At 40.1% G+C, this 15,231-nt stretch overlaps 1 protein-coding gene across 2 annotated transcripts; it reads right to left on the bottom strand.

Annotated features, from left to right (window-relative positions):
* Nucleotides 1-4,198: 4,198 nt before the first annotated feature.
* dusp12 (dual specificity phosphatase 12) lies at nt 4,199-13,897 on the bottom strand. 2 transcript variants are annotated; one of them, XM_052011607.1, is made up of 6 exons: nt 13,532-13,897; nt 11,811-11,924; nt 11,591-11,709; nt 8,856-8,946; nt 7,755-7,979; nt 4,199-5,611 (listed from the first exon to the last, which is right to left on the bottom strand). In XM_052011607.1, the coding sequence occupies exons 1-6, from the start codon at nt 13,783-13,785 to the stop codon at nt 5,533-5,535; spliced, it is 882 nt and encodes a 293-aa protein (XP_051867567.1). In that variant the 5' UTR covers nt 13,786-13,897; the 3' UTR covers nt 4,199-5,532. The 2 variants fall into 2 exon arrangements, with proteins under 2 accessions (XP_051867567.1, XP_051867566.1); XM_052011606.1 differs by having other exon boundaries at nt 7,802-7,979; nt 13,532-13,896.
* Nucleotides 13,898-15,231: the final 1,334 nt, after the last annotated feature.

The following is a 15,231-nucleotide window of genomic DNA, read 5'->3' as shown; positions in this document are numbered from 1 at the left end:
TTATTTTGAGAACAAATCAAAATAAAAAGAGCGGACACCAAAATGGAAAGTCACCAACAAAGAACCAGGGGTTATATTGCTCATTTAATTATAATGGTGGTAACATTTGATGTGTTGAAGCATTAAAAAACAAAAATTTATTAAAATAGTTAAAACATAATAAGGGTAAAACCACAATTGCGACATAATAAACAGAACTACCACCAGAAAACTATAACTGATTTAAGAATCCATAAAAATTCTAAAAATGTTAACAATTCCTAAAAGCACGGTGTTGGTAACTTGGGCAACAAACGATTTGAATTTTTCAACACCCAGAAAGTCATTACGTGGTCATTTTCTGGGAACCATGACCCTCTCACGCTGGTGATAAAATCAGAAAAGTTTACCATGGCAAATTTGTCCTTGATGACAGCTTCTAGGTAGCAACATTTGTTAGCCTTCTCCAAATCTGCAGCATTCAATGAGCAGCATTATCCTCATATTGAATGGATACGTCGATGATGGCTGCTCTGTCATGCGGAACAAAAATGGCATCTGGAAACCAAACCTTCCCAGAGTTGTCAAAAAACCACGGTTCCTTGACAACTATAAAATTGGCTTGGGAGGCTCTTCTATGGAAAAGTTCTAAAACCTGGTTATGTTGATTAAACTGAAGACTGTTTTACTGATAAGCATCTCCCTGAAATTTGGCCCAAGTCTCTATCGCTGACCTGCATCTTACACAGGATCTGCTCATACTGGGTGTAGAAAAATAGTAAAAATAATGCAATAAAATGCAGAATAAATCCTCTGAGTCAGCTGTGGAATGGGGTTCATTCTTGTCGTATGAAAGCCCGGCCCCTTGGTATGACATTCTAGACCATGCTTCAAACTCTACATCACATCAATTACCTGAGGCGACTCTAATATCTTTGACAGTGGATTCACCCTGTACTACAAAGCCAATTTAAGTCCTAGCCTTTAAACACTTCATATTACTGTATGTATCCATTTCTTGGTCTAAGTGGATCCTGGTGAACTTAAAGGACAAACCTAGTAAACTGTCTTTAGGTATTTTAAAATGGCTATACTTAATAATTGTGGAATTTGCACCTCAAGTTTGGGGATCCCAAGCCCATTTATTAATACAGTTATGTAAGTCTTTGTTGATATGCTTCCTAATATCTTCATCAAGTTTGATTAAAACATTTTGCAAAGCCTCATTTAAAACAAGGGAGTAATAAAAATAGGTTTTAAAAAATCTCCAATTCTTGGGTAGGTTTAAGCCTAGCTCTGGAGGGATCACTACTCCATTGCTCCAGTTTATTCACCCACCCATCTATGAACAGCTGATCCACGGATAATACCTGGTACCAAGATATTTCTCAAAATTACATGGACCAATAAAATCTAATTCTTTTCCATTAAAAAGCCACAGTATCAAAAATGAAATTCTTGTTCTTAGAAGAAATATAAAAACCTGCCATTTTACTGATAAAAAGCATATCTTTTTACAAAATCTTTCTAGGGTTTACTTAAATGCTTAAGGATGTCATTATGATGTTTCTGAGACTGGAGGGCTTGAGTTATAGGGAGAAGCTGGATGGGCTGGGACTTTTTTCCTTGGAGTGAAGGAGGCTAAGGGGTGACTTTATAGTGGTGTATAAAATCCTGAGGGGCATAGATAAGATGAACAGCCAAAGTCTTTATCCCTGGGTAGGAGAGTCCAAAACTAGAGGGCATAGGTTTGAAGTGATTTAAAAGGGACAGGAGGGGAAAATTTTTACACACATTGGGTGGCAAGTATATGGAACGAGCTGCCAGTGCATGTGGTAGGGCCGGGTACAACTATAACATTTTAAAAATATTTGGACAGGTACATGGACAGGAAAGGTTTAAAGGGATATGGGCCAAGTGCAGACAAATGGGACTAACTCAGTTAGGCAACTTGGTTGGCATTGATGAGTTAGGCCAAAGGGCCTGTTTCTGTGCTGTATAAATCTATGACCTTAAAATTCTTTGACATGCCCTTGTGAGAACCACTCACAAGGACCATATAATCAGCAAAGGCGAAGGTAGTACAAAATGTTTGTTTCCAAATAAAAGCTGCACCCATCCCAATCCAAAGAGCATAATAGAATGTACATCACAATACTGAATAATATGGGGGAAAGTGGATCAACTTGGTTAAGCCCTCTCATGATAGGGATGGGTCTGGTCTTGGCCCTGCCATTCTCAATAAAACTAAACAGCTTTGTATATAGGTCTGAAATGAGATTGACAAAACAGGCATCAACTCCCATCCTGCTCAAGCCTTGAAAATCAGCTTATGGCTGATGGGAGTCAAAGACCTTGGCCGTATCAATAAAAGCAATTGCTAAATCCTTACGATTCCTATTGGCTCCCATCACTAAGTTATTTAAAATGGCATTATTTTGATTACAAATCCTTTTTGCCATACATTGAGGGGCAATTGCCTCAGACAATTGTTTACCAAAATTTTGATGAACACCCTCAACAATATAGGTCCAACAGTGATGAGTCGCCAACGATCAAACTTTTTTTAATTTGCATTGTCTTAACTTTGGAATGAGGACCATGCGGCTGTTCTTAATATTGGATAGAATTATGCTACATTTAACCAAAGGAACACATTATGGGTTAACATATTGATGTCTATTTTGCAAACCTTGCTCAGAGACACACTGATTGGGCCAGTGGCAGTATCCTTTTTAAAACCACCATTTAGCATTAAATAGCATTTAATAGCAACAAATAGCATTTAAAACCTTGGTTGTGGTAAAATCCTTTAAAAGGATTTAAATATCAGTTTTGTTATTAAAAACAGCAAAATAAGATTTTAAATGCTCCTCTAAAGTTTCTATACTAATGGGAAAGCCCACCTCAGACAGGTCACCCATTAGCTACATCGCCAAACCTTTTCTATCCTTTTTGTACAAAGTTTGAATCTGGCATATCTTCTCTTAGCACCTGAATTGGTGTAGACGTGTTTTCTAAACCTATCACCAAGAAAAATTCAGTTAGTCTCATTTCACCACTGATTCTATAGGCCTGCAACTTTTTTCTTGTATTAGTACTTATAAATAACTAAGGGAAACTACTCAATTTATTTCCAACTATTAATTTCATATTATTTAAAAAATAATTTTGTATTTTATCTGTGGTTCTTTGGCCAAGCAACTTGGTTACTGAACTTCCAACCAATGGAAACAACTCCTCTGTATTTATTTTTCCTAAACCCTTTATGATTTTAGATATCAAGTCTCCTTAGCCTTTATTGAGCTGAGGATTTTCCAAGCATCTATAGCTTCTCAGCCCTGACACTATTCTATGAAAGCTCTTCGACACCTTTTCTAAAGCCTTTGTAAAACTGGATACCCATAATTAGACACAATACTCCAGCTGGAGCTGAGCTGTGTTATATTGTGTAAGCATTACTTCCAGGCTTTTGCACTATTTCTCTCTTTATAAAGTCTCAAACATCACCACTAAATTCCCTGTCCTTGCACCACCTTTAAAATTGTATCATGTACCTTGTATTGTTTCTCTGCATTCATCCTATCAAAATTTACCAACTTACATTTTCCCATATCTTTAATTCGCCATTTGCCTGTAGCCTGTCTGAAAGTCTATTATCATCTTCAGTTTACCACACTTACAAATTTCATGCCAACTTCAAATCTCAAAATTCTGACCTCAACCCTCTCTTCCACATTCATCATTAAAATACATCACTGCTCTCTATTGTCCTCCAGTCCAAATGGCAGTCATTCCCTCTACATTCGTAAGGTAATTTTAAATCCTTCCTGCTACTGTGTATCATCAAAATTCATCATCACGGTGTGTGTAACTGCAATCAAATATTCAGGTTAGATGATTTGTGTCAGAGTCTCCTATCAACAATATTCAAGGATGGATAAGTTTCCTTACTGATGTACTGTCTCTGGAATAATCTTGAAATACTTTATTTATTAATGTATCATTAAATACCAACCTAATCATTCAACACAATATTTCTATTCTGTGCTTTTATTGGTATCAGCATAAGGAATCATGTATTATGCTTGGTGTATTTTTTAGTCTTTTTGCTAAGTATATTGGAACATACCTGAGAACACTGTTAATATTAACATCTTGGGAATGATTTGGAAGTCTTCCTCATAACACATGTCAGTTAAAATTGCTTACTATGATCTTGTGCTGTATTGAATGAATTTTATTCAAACAATTCACAAAGCTTATTGTGTTCATATATACTAGTTTCTAAAAAAATTGGAATGAAACAAGTGTTCATTATAAGGTGTAGAACATTCTATGAACTATTTGGAAATGGAAAAAATAAAATATAAAGCTTCAAAAGGATTTGAGAGTCTTGGAGCAACAAAAGAGTCTACAAGACTTCACTTGTTATTGCATGTTACAAATGTAAATACTGAAGTAAAGATGTGGCTTAGTTAATTCTTTAACATGTACTCTACCTTTTAACAAATTATTTTTATACATGGTTCTTTTCACTGTCATTATTTATACTTTGAATTAACAGATCCTGATGAATAGTGTTTCATTAGTAGCACATATACTGCAAGATAATGTCAATAACGTGCATTATCTGCTGCTGTAATGCCAAACTTTCTACTCATTAAAACTTTAACACAATTCATATTCAATTCTGTGACATAATTTCTTTATCCAAAATGTACCTCTCACCAACTAAACGTCAAAGCAATTTGGTATCAGGTGATGGCCTTAGCTGAGTCTTGCCTCTGGGTCAGAAGGTGGCAGTTAAGCATAGAATTCTGGCAGACACTTCAGTGCAGTGGAGTGCCACCTAGTGGATATGTTGATAAAAAAGATGGAGTTAAGAAATTTTATTTCTTCCAAACTCCAATTTAACTTCTGAATGAAATGCTGCACTTGTGAAATTAATATAATAATATTTTTAAAAAAATCATCTCCTACTGATTCTGGAGTGATTAGTGGGTAAGCTAGTAGCTAAGAACATCAACTTTACACCCTTAAATGGAAATGAAGCTTTGCAGCAGAGCAACAGCTTCCAAGATTTGAAAAAAAACCGCTTCAGAAGCTCTCGCTTGATTTACTTCATAATACTGGAAGCCTTTTTTTTATTGTTCTGTGCATCGCAATCATGATAGATGGAAAATTTTAACTTTTGGTCATGCAAACTTGTCCATTTGAAATTTGTCAAGAGCGAGATGAATCCATGGATATTTCAAGATGAATTCAAGGATATTTTTAACAGTTCTTGGTCCATTTAATAAAATGTTTTGCAGTAGAATAGTGGATATTTAGATAGTATTTGTATATCCAAGTTATTGCTGCATTTGCTTTTACAAATCAGGTTATGCAGTTTAGATTAAGATGGAACAAGGATTAAGCTTCTCTCTGCTTAACCTGTTTTGCAGATACAATCAAATAGGTGTATTATTCAACTATTCACATTTCCTACACTTAGGAAATTTAAATGTTTCATTTCATCAACTCGATTCTTGTGAATCTGGAAAGCAGGAGTCACCCAACGTCCACAGGAACACTGATCACCGTACCAGTTGAAAGATCCCAACTTGCAGTTGCATTTTGGGCAAAGCAACTGAAAAAAAACAAAAAATTAAAAAGAAATTAATACAATAGTTAGTGAAAATTTTATCTTCCATTTAACTGAGAGACAGAATACTCCATAGCCAGGATTCAGCCATTAGGGAACAACATTTATTTCCTATTCTTTAGGTAGAAAGGGTGAATGGATTTCCATCATCAGTACAGAATTCCTATGTAATATAATTATTAAATTCCATTGGATGCACTTATTTTCAAAACTGTTTTGAACTGTTTTAGGTGATGGTTTAAGCTATTTTCTTATTCCAGTCTTCTACATGCTCTAATGATCCTTTTAAAAGGACCTGCTTTTCAAATTTCAACCCCTCTCAATCTTCTCCTCCACTGCTCTACACACTTCACCTTTACACTGAGAGAAAAAAGAATTTAGCAACAGAATTATTCCAACTTTGCCAGTGAGGACAGCATCTTCTGGTGTCAAGATTGCTCACCCTCCTCAAAAGTACATATCAAGCAACTCAGCTGTTGAGAGGGGAAAACTAGGCTCAGCTCTAGAATAGGTGAAAGGCAAAGGGACAAAATAGGCAACCTGGTGCACTGAAGTGCCCATGAAGAGTGATGTCAGCAGTGAGTAATGCAAGGTCTGAATATGATTTAGAAATCATATTCAACAACCGCTTGGTTTTATACAGCATTTTTAAAATAGAAAATATCCCATGGTATTTCACTGAAACTTTAATCGTTGGTGTTTACTCATCCAAGCAATAGTGAAGTGAAACCAGACAAGTGTTTAATTCCATCAGCCTTCCCTCAAAGTTGAACAATGGGAAAATGTCAATGATATGAAGTACTGTCTTAACTTTCCCACATTTGGATAAGGGATTCTTGAACTGGTGGATTGTGTGTTGGTTAATGCAAGTTTGGAAATGGTTTAAGAGCACCCGTTCATGTTAGCTAGGTACATGCTTGGATGGTTAATAAGAAAAGAGCTGGGGGAGGGCCGTGTCTCTCTCCACTTTCTGTCAGCAAAAGTGACTGACAATAGCAAGGGCAGCCAAATGGGATAACAAAAGGTTATAATGACCAGTGGGGAATGATAAATTAATGAGTTAAATGGGAGAACTAGGTTGTTGCAGACTCTGACCATAAACTTGCTGATGCAACCTTGTGTCGGATCTTTGTGCTGTTATGCCTGGATAGTGTGAATAGCCAAAGGTTGGGGGGGGGGGGGGGGGGGGCTGGGAGGTGGGATCCAGCATTCTGTTTACTTGAGTACCAACCACTTAATGTGAGATGACCAAGTACAGGTTAGGTGCAATATTGTGCCAGTGAAACACAGCAACAGTAAATAACTGTCTGGCCTTTGTTCCTCACGTGGTTCCAGTCACTTTGTCATTGAAGCTAATTCCCATTTTAATGTTTACTGCTGTTTTTGCCAAGTGTTCACAAAATGTCAAGAAGCACTCAAGAATTACAGAGGGTTTGGGTCCTGCTTTGACCTGTGACCAGAGTGACATTCAGTTATTTTGTTGTGGAGGCAGAAAACAGTGGAAGCTTTTTGGTGGAAGCTAGCATGAGATGTCAATGGTCGGTCAAAATAGATATGTTATCTTCCTGTTCACAAATAATCATACTGAAAGCTGAAGGGGATATAACTCTTATTAATAAATTCAGATAAATAAATACTGAGACATAAAAACATTAACATACATATTGTCATCTGATTCCTGGTACCAGATTATTTTAAATAATCTTAATATCCACAACAACGCAGTTAGCAAACATATTTGTCTATTACATCTCTTAATTAGTACAAGTGACCACATCATTAATTTTTACTTATCTACATTTACCTGGCCTACATGCTGAAAAATATTTTTTAAATTGTTAAATTTTGATATTTCACAGAGGTATATTTTTCATTTATCCACTTTGATTTTAATTTCTTGTATCAAAACTCACATTGAATCTAGTTGATCAATGCAACCTGGTTATATTAATGAAAAAATATTGGATGCACTTTAATTTGAGATGTAGAATAAAAACTATACTGCAAGTGCATTGACCTAAATTATATTGAATGTTATACAGGAAATAAACAGAGTGGCATTTTTCTTTTAATTGCCAACACCTTGAGATTTAGGAAATCTATAATATAAACCAAGTGTCAATCTCACCTGGATTTAAAGCCATCAGAGACAGAAATCCATCTATACTGTTTTACCTGTCCATCCAAAACACCAAGTAGTGAAGGCTCCATCCATTGCACTGGTTCAATGAAATATGATGTACATCTAGTGTGATCCCCTCCTCGGGTTTGAGTCAACCTCTTATGAGCGAAGGCTGCTGGTCCAGTTCCAGGTACATGAGTCAAATTACTTGAGCCACGAAATAAACAACGCCTAAAATTATATTTTAAAAGGAGAAACTTTACTACGATCATCTACATATTTGGCACTGAAAATTGGACCAATTATAAGGCAGTTATACAAATGAAAATTTCAAAGGAGAGTGTGAACTGTTAAGTTTGTAGCTTTAGTACATCTCCATCAAAACGGTATTTGTACTGATAGGATTAGATGAAAAAGAACGAGAGAGGGTCATATAGAACATAAAGACTGGCCTAACTCAGTTGATCATTATGGATATTTGCTGACAGTAATTATTATGTAATTCGTATAAATACATATGAAAAGACCACATAAATTGGCAAAACTATGCCAACTGGACTTCAATATAGGCAAGTGCAAGACTCTAAAGGACAGAGTACAGTGTAATCTAAATAATGAAATGCTACATGGAAGTCCAAGTCTTAGAGATCCATAAAAATGTCAGATACAAAAAAAAATCAAGTCTCAGGTTACAAGCAGTCATGCTGCAGCTGTAAAAACGATTGGTTAGACCACAGCTGGAGTTCTGGTCACTGCACCTTAGTAAGGTTGTAATGGGCTTGGAGAGACTGCAGTGAAGATTTACCAGAATGATAAATGTTAAATTAATATTAATGCAGCATTTCAGGGGAGAAGGTCAGGAAACATTTCTACATGCCAATGGTGGTAGAACTTTGGAACCACTTCCACAAATGAATGCTGACATTAGGTTGAATGATAACTTAAAATGTGAGATTGACAGATTTCTGTTATCCAGTGTAATATGGCATATGGGCACACATCAGTCAGGAGTCCAAAGAATGTTGGAAGATGCTCACTCAAGGTGTTTATGGCCTAAGATCATGCAATGCTGTATAACTATTATCCAGGAAAAGAAATTCTGCTCACCTACACTTTCTGCACCTGTAGATTGCTTCACTTGTTTTCCCAAGACTCATGGGATCCAATGCAAATAATTCCCTTGGTAAATTCTGCAGTTCTACATATATAGGTAAAAAGGTGTTTGCAAACAACTGAAAACATTTTCTTGTACATAGACATTATGAATGACATTAACCTGCAGTGGTATGTCACATATATCATAAGATACAATTTGATTTTTGTATGTGTATGTAAGTACAGTCTACACCAATGGTCACTCAAGATCTAAACTGCTATTTGGTGACAAAGGATTAGATAGCAGGATTCTTATAAATTTCTCATTTGTAACTAATAAACTTATTAACTTATTTTCCATATTTTTATTAAATATTGCTGAAGCCACAAGGTGAAATAAATAGGATATAAAATGGGATAAGCCAAGCGTAGAGCTAAATCTTGAGTATTTTGAAATTATTAATAAAATATTACTCCGATAGGTAAAAGACAAAGTGTACATAACTGTGAAATAATGTTCAAAAATGTTACAGTGTGAAGGGAATTGATGAAGTAGGTCCAGAAATGTGCTTTGTGCAAAACTATGGGTGTAAAGAAGCAATAAACTAAATAGCAATAATCCTTCATTAGGCGGAATTAATTCACAGACAGCTGGTATCTTCTTAATGATAGTTGAAACATTCAAAAAGAGCTAGTAGAACAATTTCATATTTAGCAAAAATAGACAGCAGATTTGAGGTAGGAAATGTAAAATAATTAAGTGAAAATTCAAATCATAAGATGACTCGCATGGAGGTTCGCTAGCTACTTGGGAGGGTTTAAACTAGTTTGGCAGGGGGATGGGAACCAGAGCACCAGGTGGGGGGTGGGGGGAGTTGCGCTGTTAATCAGGGACAATATCACAGCTGCACTCAGAGGGGACATAATGGAGGGCTCATCCACTGAGTCTATATGGGTAGAACTCAAAAATAAGAAAGGTGTAATCACTCTGATGGGATTATACTACAGACACCCCCTTCCCCTCTCCCCCACCCTCCCCCTCTCCCAATAGTCACCAAGACACTGAGGAACAGATATGCAGGCAGATTAGGGAAAGGTGTAAAAACAAAAGGGTTGTTGCCATGGGTGACTTCAACTTCACAAATATAGACTGGGACCTCTTTAGTGCAAGAGGTTTAGATGGGGCAGAATTTGTTAGGTGCATCCAGGAGAGTGTCTTAAATCAATATGTGGATCGTTCAACAAGAGCAGGGGCTGCACTGGACCTGGTGTTGGGTAACGAGCCTGGCCAGATGATTAACCATTTCAGTGGGAGAACAGTCAGGGAACAGTGACCACAATTCTTTAAGTTTTCTGATAGCCATAGACAAGGATAAGAATGGACCTTGCAGGACAGTATTAAATTGGAGCAGGGCAAATTACAAGCTATTAGGCAGGAATTAGGGAGAGTTAATTGGGAACAGCTGTTTCTGGGCAAGTCCGCATCTGACATGTGGAGGGTGTTTAAAGACCAACTGCACAGAGTACAGGACAGGTATATTCCAGTAAGACAAAGTCCCCCATGGGAGGCTCATCCAGAAAATTAAGATGCATGGGATCCATGGTGAGTTGGCTGTTTGGATTCAGAATTGGCTTGCCTGTAGAAGACAGAGGGTAGTGGTTGATGGGACTGATTCTGGTTGGAGGCCTGTGACTGGTGGTGTTCTGCACGGATTCATACTGGGACCTCTGCTGTTTGTGATATATATTAATGACCTGGATGAAAACAGATGGGTGGGTTAGTAAGTTTACAGACTATACGAAGATGGGTGGTGTTAAGAATAACGCAGAAGACTGCCAAAGGATACAGCGGGACATAGATCAGTTGCAGATATGGGCGGAGAAATGGCAGATGGAGTTTAACCCAGCTGTGAGGTGTTGCACTTTGGGAGATCAAATGTAAAGGGACAGTACACTGTTAATGGCAAGACCCTTAACAGTACAGAGGGATCTTGGGGTCCAAGTCCATCGCTCCTTGAAAGTGGCTACACAGGTTGATCGGGTGGTAAAGAAGGTATATGGTATGCTTGCTTTTATTAATCAAGGAACTGAGTTCAAGAGTTGGGAAGTTATATTGCAGCTTTATAAAACTCTAGTTAGGCTTCCTCTGGAGTACTGCATTCAATTCTGGTCACCCCATTACGGGAAGGATATGGAGGCTTTGGAGAGGGTGCAGAAGAGGTTTACCAGGTTGCTGCCTGAATTAGAGGTCAAGTGCTATGAGGAGAGTTTGGACAAACTTGGGTTGTTTTCTCTGGAAGGGCTGAGGGGAGACCTGATAGAGGTTTATAAGATTATGGGAGGCATAGATAGGGTAGACAGCCAATATCTTTTTCCCAGGGTTGAAATGTTTAATACCAGAGGATATGCATTTAAGGTGAGAGGTGGTAAGTTCAACAGCAATGTGTGGGGCAAGTTTTTCTTTTACACACAGAGTGCTAGGTGCCTGCAATGTGCTGCCGGGGTAATGGTGGAGGCAAATGTGATAGAAGCGTTCAAGGGGCTCTTAGATAGGCACATGAATGTGCAGGAAATGGAGGGATATGGACATTGTACAGGCAGAAGGAATTAGTTTATTTGGCATCTGATTACTAATTTAATTAGTTTGGCATAACATCATGGGCAGAAGGGCCTTATCCTGTGCTGCACTGTTCTATGTTCTATGACAGTTTCTTGTACTTGCCAGAATCCAGTCAGCAAGAGATTACCTGGGTACTTCTCAGTGACTTTCTGAAGTCGATATTGTTTGTAATCAGCACTTGTTAAATCCACTTTGCAGCCCATCACTTCATACAGCTTCAGCTGCTTCACAAACTCATCATTTATCCTAAAAACAGAAAACAAAAACATTTTATAAACTTTCCCTTTAAACTATTATAATTAATTAAAATAGCAACATGAAATCTTAAGCAATTACATCAAACTTACCTGACATCTGGTTTAATGGCTTTAAGTTTACTATATGCCTCTTCAAAACTCAGATTGTCAGTTTTCATTATAAAAGCAGTTACCACAGCAGCACTCCTGCTGACTCCTGCATGACTGTGAAACAAAATAGTTTTACAAATTAACAAATTGTTAACACAATCCTATAAGGTTGTTCTCTCCAAGTAATGACCATTCAAAAGTTTAATTCTACATCTTCTTTTAGCCAGTAAATCTAAATAATTACTTTGTGCTGCTAAATCCAAGTTATATAAAATATAATCTTGATTCTTTCCCTGGCAGATCACAACAACCGGCAGATAATCCAGCATGGGAATAACATGTAATCCCAGTAATAAGAGAAACAGTATCTAATACAATTGCTAAATAAAGTGCATTGGAGATAGTTAACATATTTAGGAATAAGATGATATGTTATATTTTTATCTTAATATAACCCCGTAGAGCAAAGAAATTGAAAAAGATAGATTGTTGGTGGGTACATGGTATCTGAGATCCTTGTTGGGGACAAACTGGGAGGCCTGGAAGCCATATGGCACAAGATGGCGGCAGAGGCAAGTGCCCAGAAAGGCCATGTGGCTGTGGAAGCAAGTCTGGGTGAGCACGTGGTGGGCTGCAGTTTGCAAGTCTGGATAAAAGAAACAATTGAAAATAATGCTAAAAGAAAAAGTCTCCAACATAATTCAGCTCAGTCTCTGGCATTTTGCCTTTAATTCCACTAATCCACTATCGAATTGTTCATAAGTTTCAGTAGTTCGACATCTGTCTCATTCTTCAGTCCTGACTGTGAGCCAGGGATCTGGAGTGTGAGTGGGTTATGTAGCTAAAGCAGGGAGTTCGGTTTGCGTGCTGGGCGAGTGGCTGAAACTGGGGTCAGAATTGGGAACGCAGGGGTCAGGAATGGGTGTAGATTTGTGGTCGTTGAAACAAGCTGAAATTTCTGAGATGCAATTCGCCAAGTTATTTCCTATACACTTTTAAACACATTGGATATACTGTAAAATTTATTACACTGCAGAAACATTTTTAGAAATCTGAAATAAAAGTGTGTTGGGATGTGAATGGGAGAAAATCTGCTGGTCTTGCCCCACCAAATCCCAAAGGTGCCAGATTATCAGAGTTTTACTGTAGTTGAATAAACAGATTAGGTACATAACAAAATTGCATTTATCAACCAGGATGATACATAAAATGTATGTTCTGGTTTGTATGCATTTCTTGAGTGTTTTTAAACATCTAAAGAGCATGCTTTATCTAAAACAGCTATCCATCAATGATTTGGAAGGTATTTGTCCAATTAAAGGGATTTAAATTTCACTTTTGAGCTTGGATAGTACTTTTTTCATTCATCATAAAGTAGAAACTGGATCAATGGGATCAATTCACTGAAACCACCTTTTATTATTTGCCACATCAACATTTTTAGCAACGTGATTTGTGATTCAAGATAATAGAAGCTCTTCCACCGGAAATTAATCCCTTATTTAAACTTTTCAGGTGCGTGAAACTTTTGAATTAAAGTTATATATTTCCTAAATCTGAACGCGCCTTATTTGTTTGCAGCAAATTACATTCAAAATATAATTCCCAATTCAAAAGCATAAAACCAGATGACAGCGGCTATTTATGGGAAACGCAGCCAGCAGTGGATGCACCGCCGCACACACGGAGCCAGAGAGATGTTGCATGAGTGGCCACCGTACCAATGCACCAACACGGCGGCGCCCGCTGCACCCTGCGCCTGCTGCACAAAGCCCACGCATTCGTCCAGGAAGCTCAGCAGGTCGGTGCAGGGCTCGTCCAGCGCCTGCACAAATTTCGCGCAAACGTTCCCCAGAGGCGGGGGTTCCTGCGAGTCCACGGTGAGGACATGCGAGATGCCGCGGTCCGACAGACTCTGAGGCTGCACCAAATCACTGGCAGACCCCAGCAACAGGCCGCTCCTCACCAGGATCATGTCCCAGGCACCAGCCCACTGACGTCACGGCGTACACTGACGCAATGCGCGGGCTGCTGCTGCCAGACCGACCGACGAGCGCGCGCGAGCGGTGGCGCGCGGAGCTGGCGGTCACGCGCTCTCCCGGGATCGGGTGAAGTCAGGCGCCCGGTGCAGCCCGGGTGCTCCTTGCATTAGCTCCAGTGTTTCAGCTTTCAGTGGGCGGGACAAACAAAAACCCCGTCTCCTGCTGAATCAGCAAGTCAGTGAACAGCCAGCGTTTAGCGCTGGCTGCATGTAGCAATCATGCAAACAGGCGGGCAGCTGGTATTGGGTGTGCGAGGATCAGTCGGGCGTTGCGTTACGCACGCCTGTTTTCACGGGCTATTTAATGTAGTCCCAACTATCTTTGGTTTTTTTTGTGTGCTCTGCTGCATTGTTGGTGATGGCACTTAAGCTGGTCTCTCAAATAGTTTTAAACAGGAGGCCGTAAGTTCCGGCCATCTTTCCCCCACTGCTATGGGGGGGGGGGAGGGAGGAGGGAGGGGGGAGGGGGGAGGGAGGGGGGGGGAGGGAGGGGGGAGGGGGGGGGGAGGGAGGGGGGAGGGGGGGGGGAGGGGGGGGGGAGGGGAGGGGGGGAGGGGGGGGGGAGGGGGGGGGGAGGGGGGAGGGGGGAGGGGGGAGGGGGGGGGGAGGGGGGAGGGGGGGGGAGGGGGAGGGGGGGGGGAGGGGGGAGGGGGGAGGGGGGGGGAGGGGGGAGGGGGAGGGGGGGGGGAGGGGGGGGGGGGGAGGGGGGAGGGGGGGGGGGGGGGGGGGGGGGGGGGGGGGGGAGGGGGGAGGGGGGGGGGAGGGAGGGGGGGAGGGAGGGGGGAGGAGGGAGGGGGGGAGGAGGGAGGGGGGGGGGAGGGAGGGGGGGGGGAGGAGGGAGGGGGAGGAGGGAGGGGGGGGGGGAGGAGGGAGGGGGGGGGGGAGGGAGGGGGGAGGGGGGAGGGGAGAAGAGAAGGAGGGAATTCTTGACTCCTTTAATCCTTCCCCAATTACTTCAGTGCCTCTAGGGCCAAATGCTGAAGGATGGGATTAATACGGATGGGTGCTCGTTGGTTGTTGTGGACGTGGTGGGCTGAATGGCTTTCTTCCAAGCTGTATGACTCTCTGTTAAGGGAAACGGGTCTTCCATAATTGTGAATGCCTTGATTAAATCTCCCCTCAGCCTCCTTTAATACTGACGGTACGTGTTTCTTTAAGTACATAGACAGGAAGAGGTCAAAGAGAAAGGTTCCGGAGAGAAAATTAGATTGGGGGACTCGTTATGGGGGACAAGGAAATTGTGGAGGAGTTGCACAAATATTTTGACTTTGGGCCTAATGGTAGAAGATGCTACTTACATCCCATTAATACTAAAAAAAAATGCAGAGAAGCAATTAAATACCATGACCATCATTAGAGAGTTGGTATCAGGCAAACTTA

This window comes from Pristis pectinata, chromosome 3, assembly GCF_009764475.1.
Source record: "Pristis pectinata isolate sPriPec2 chromosome 3, sPriPec2.1.pri, whole genome shotgun sequence".
NCBI classification, from domain to species: Eukaryota; Metazoa; Chordata; class Chondrichthyes; order Rhinopristiformes; family Pristidae; genus Pristis; species Pristis pectinata.
The sequence above is the reverse complement of the archived record's forward strand: the minus strand, read 5'-3'. Positions and strand labels throughout refer to the sequence as shown.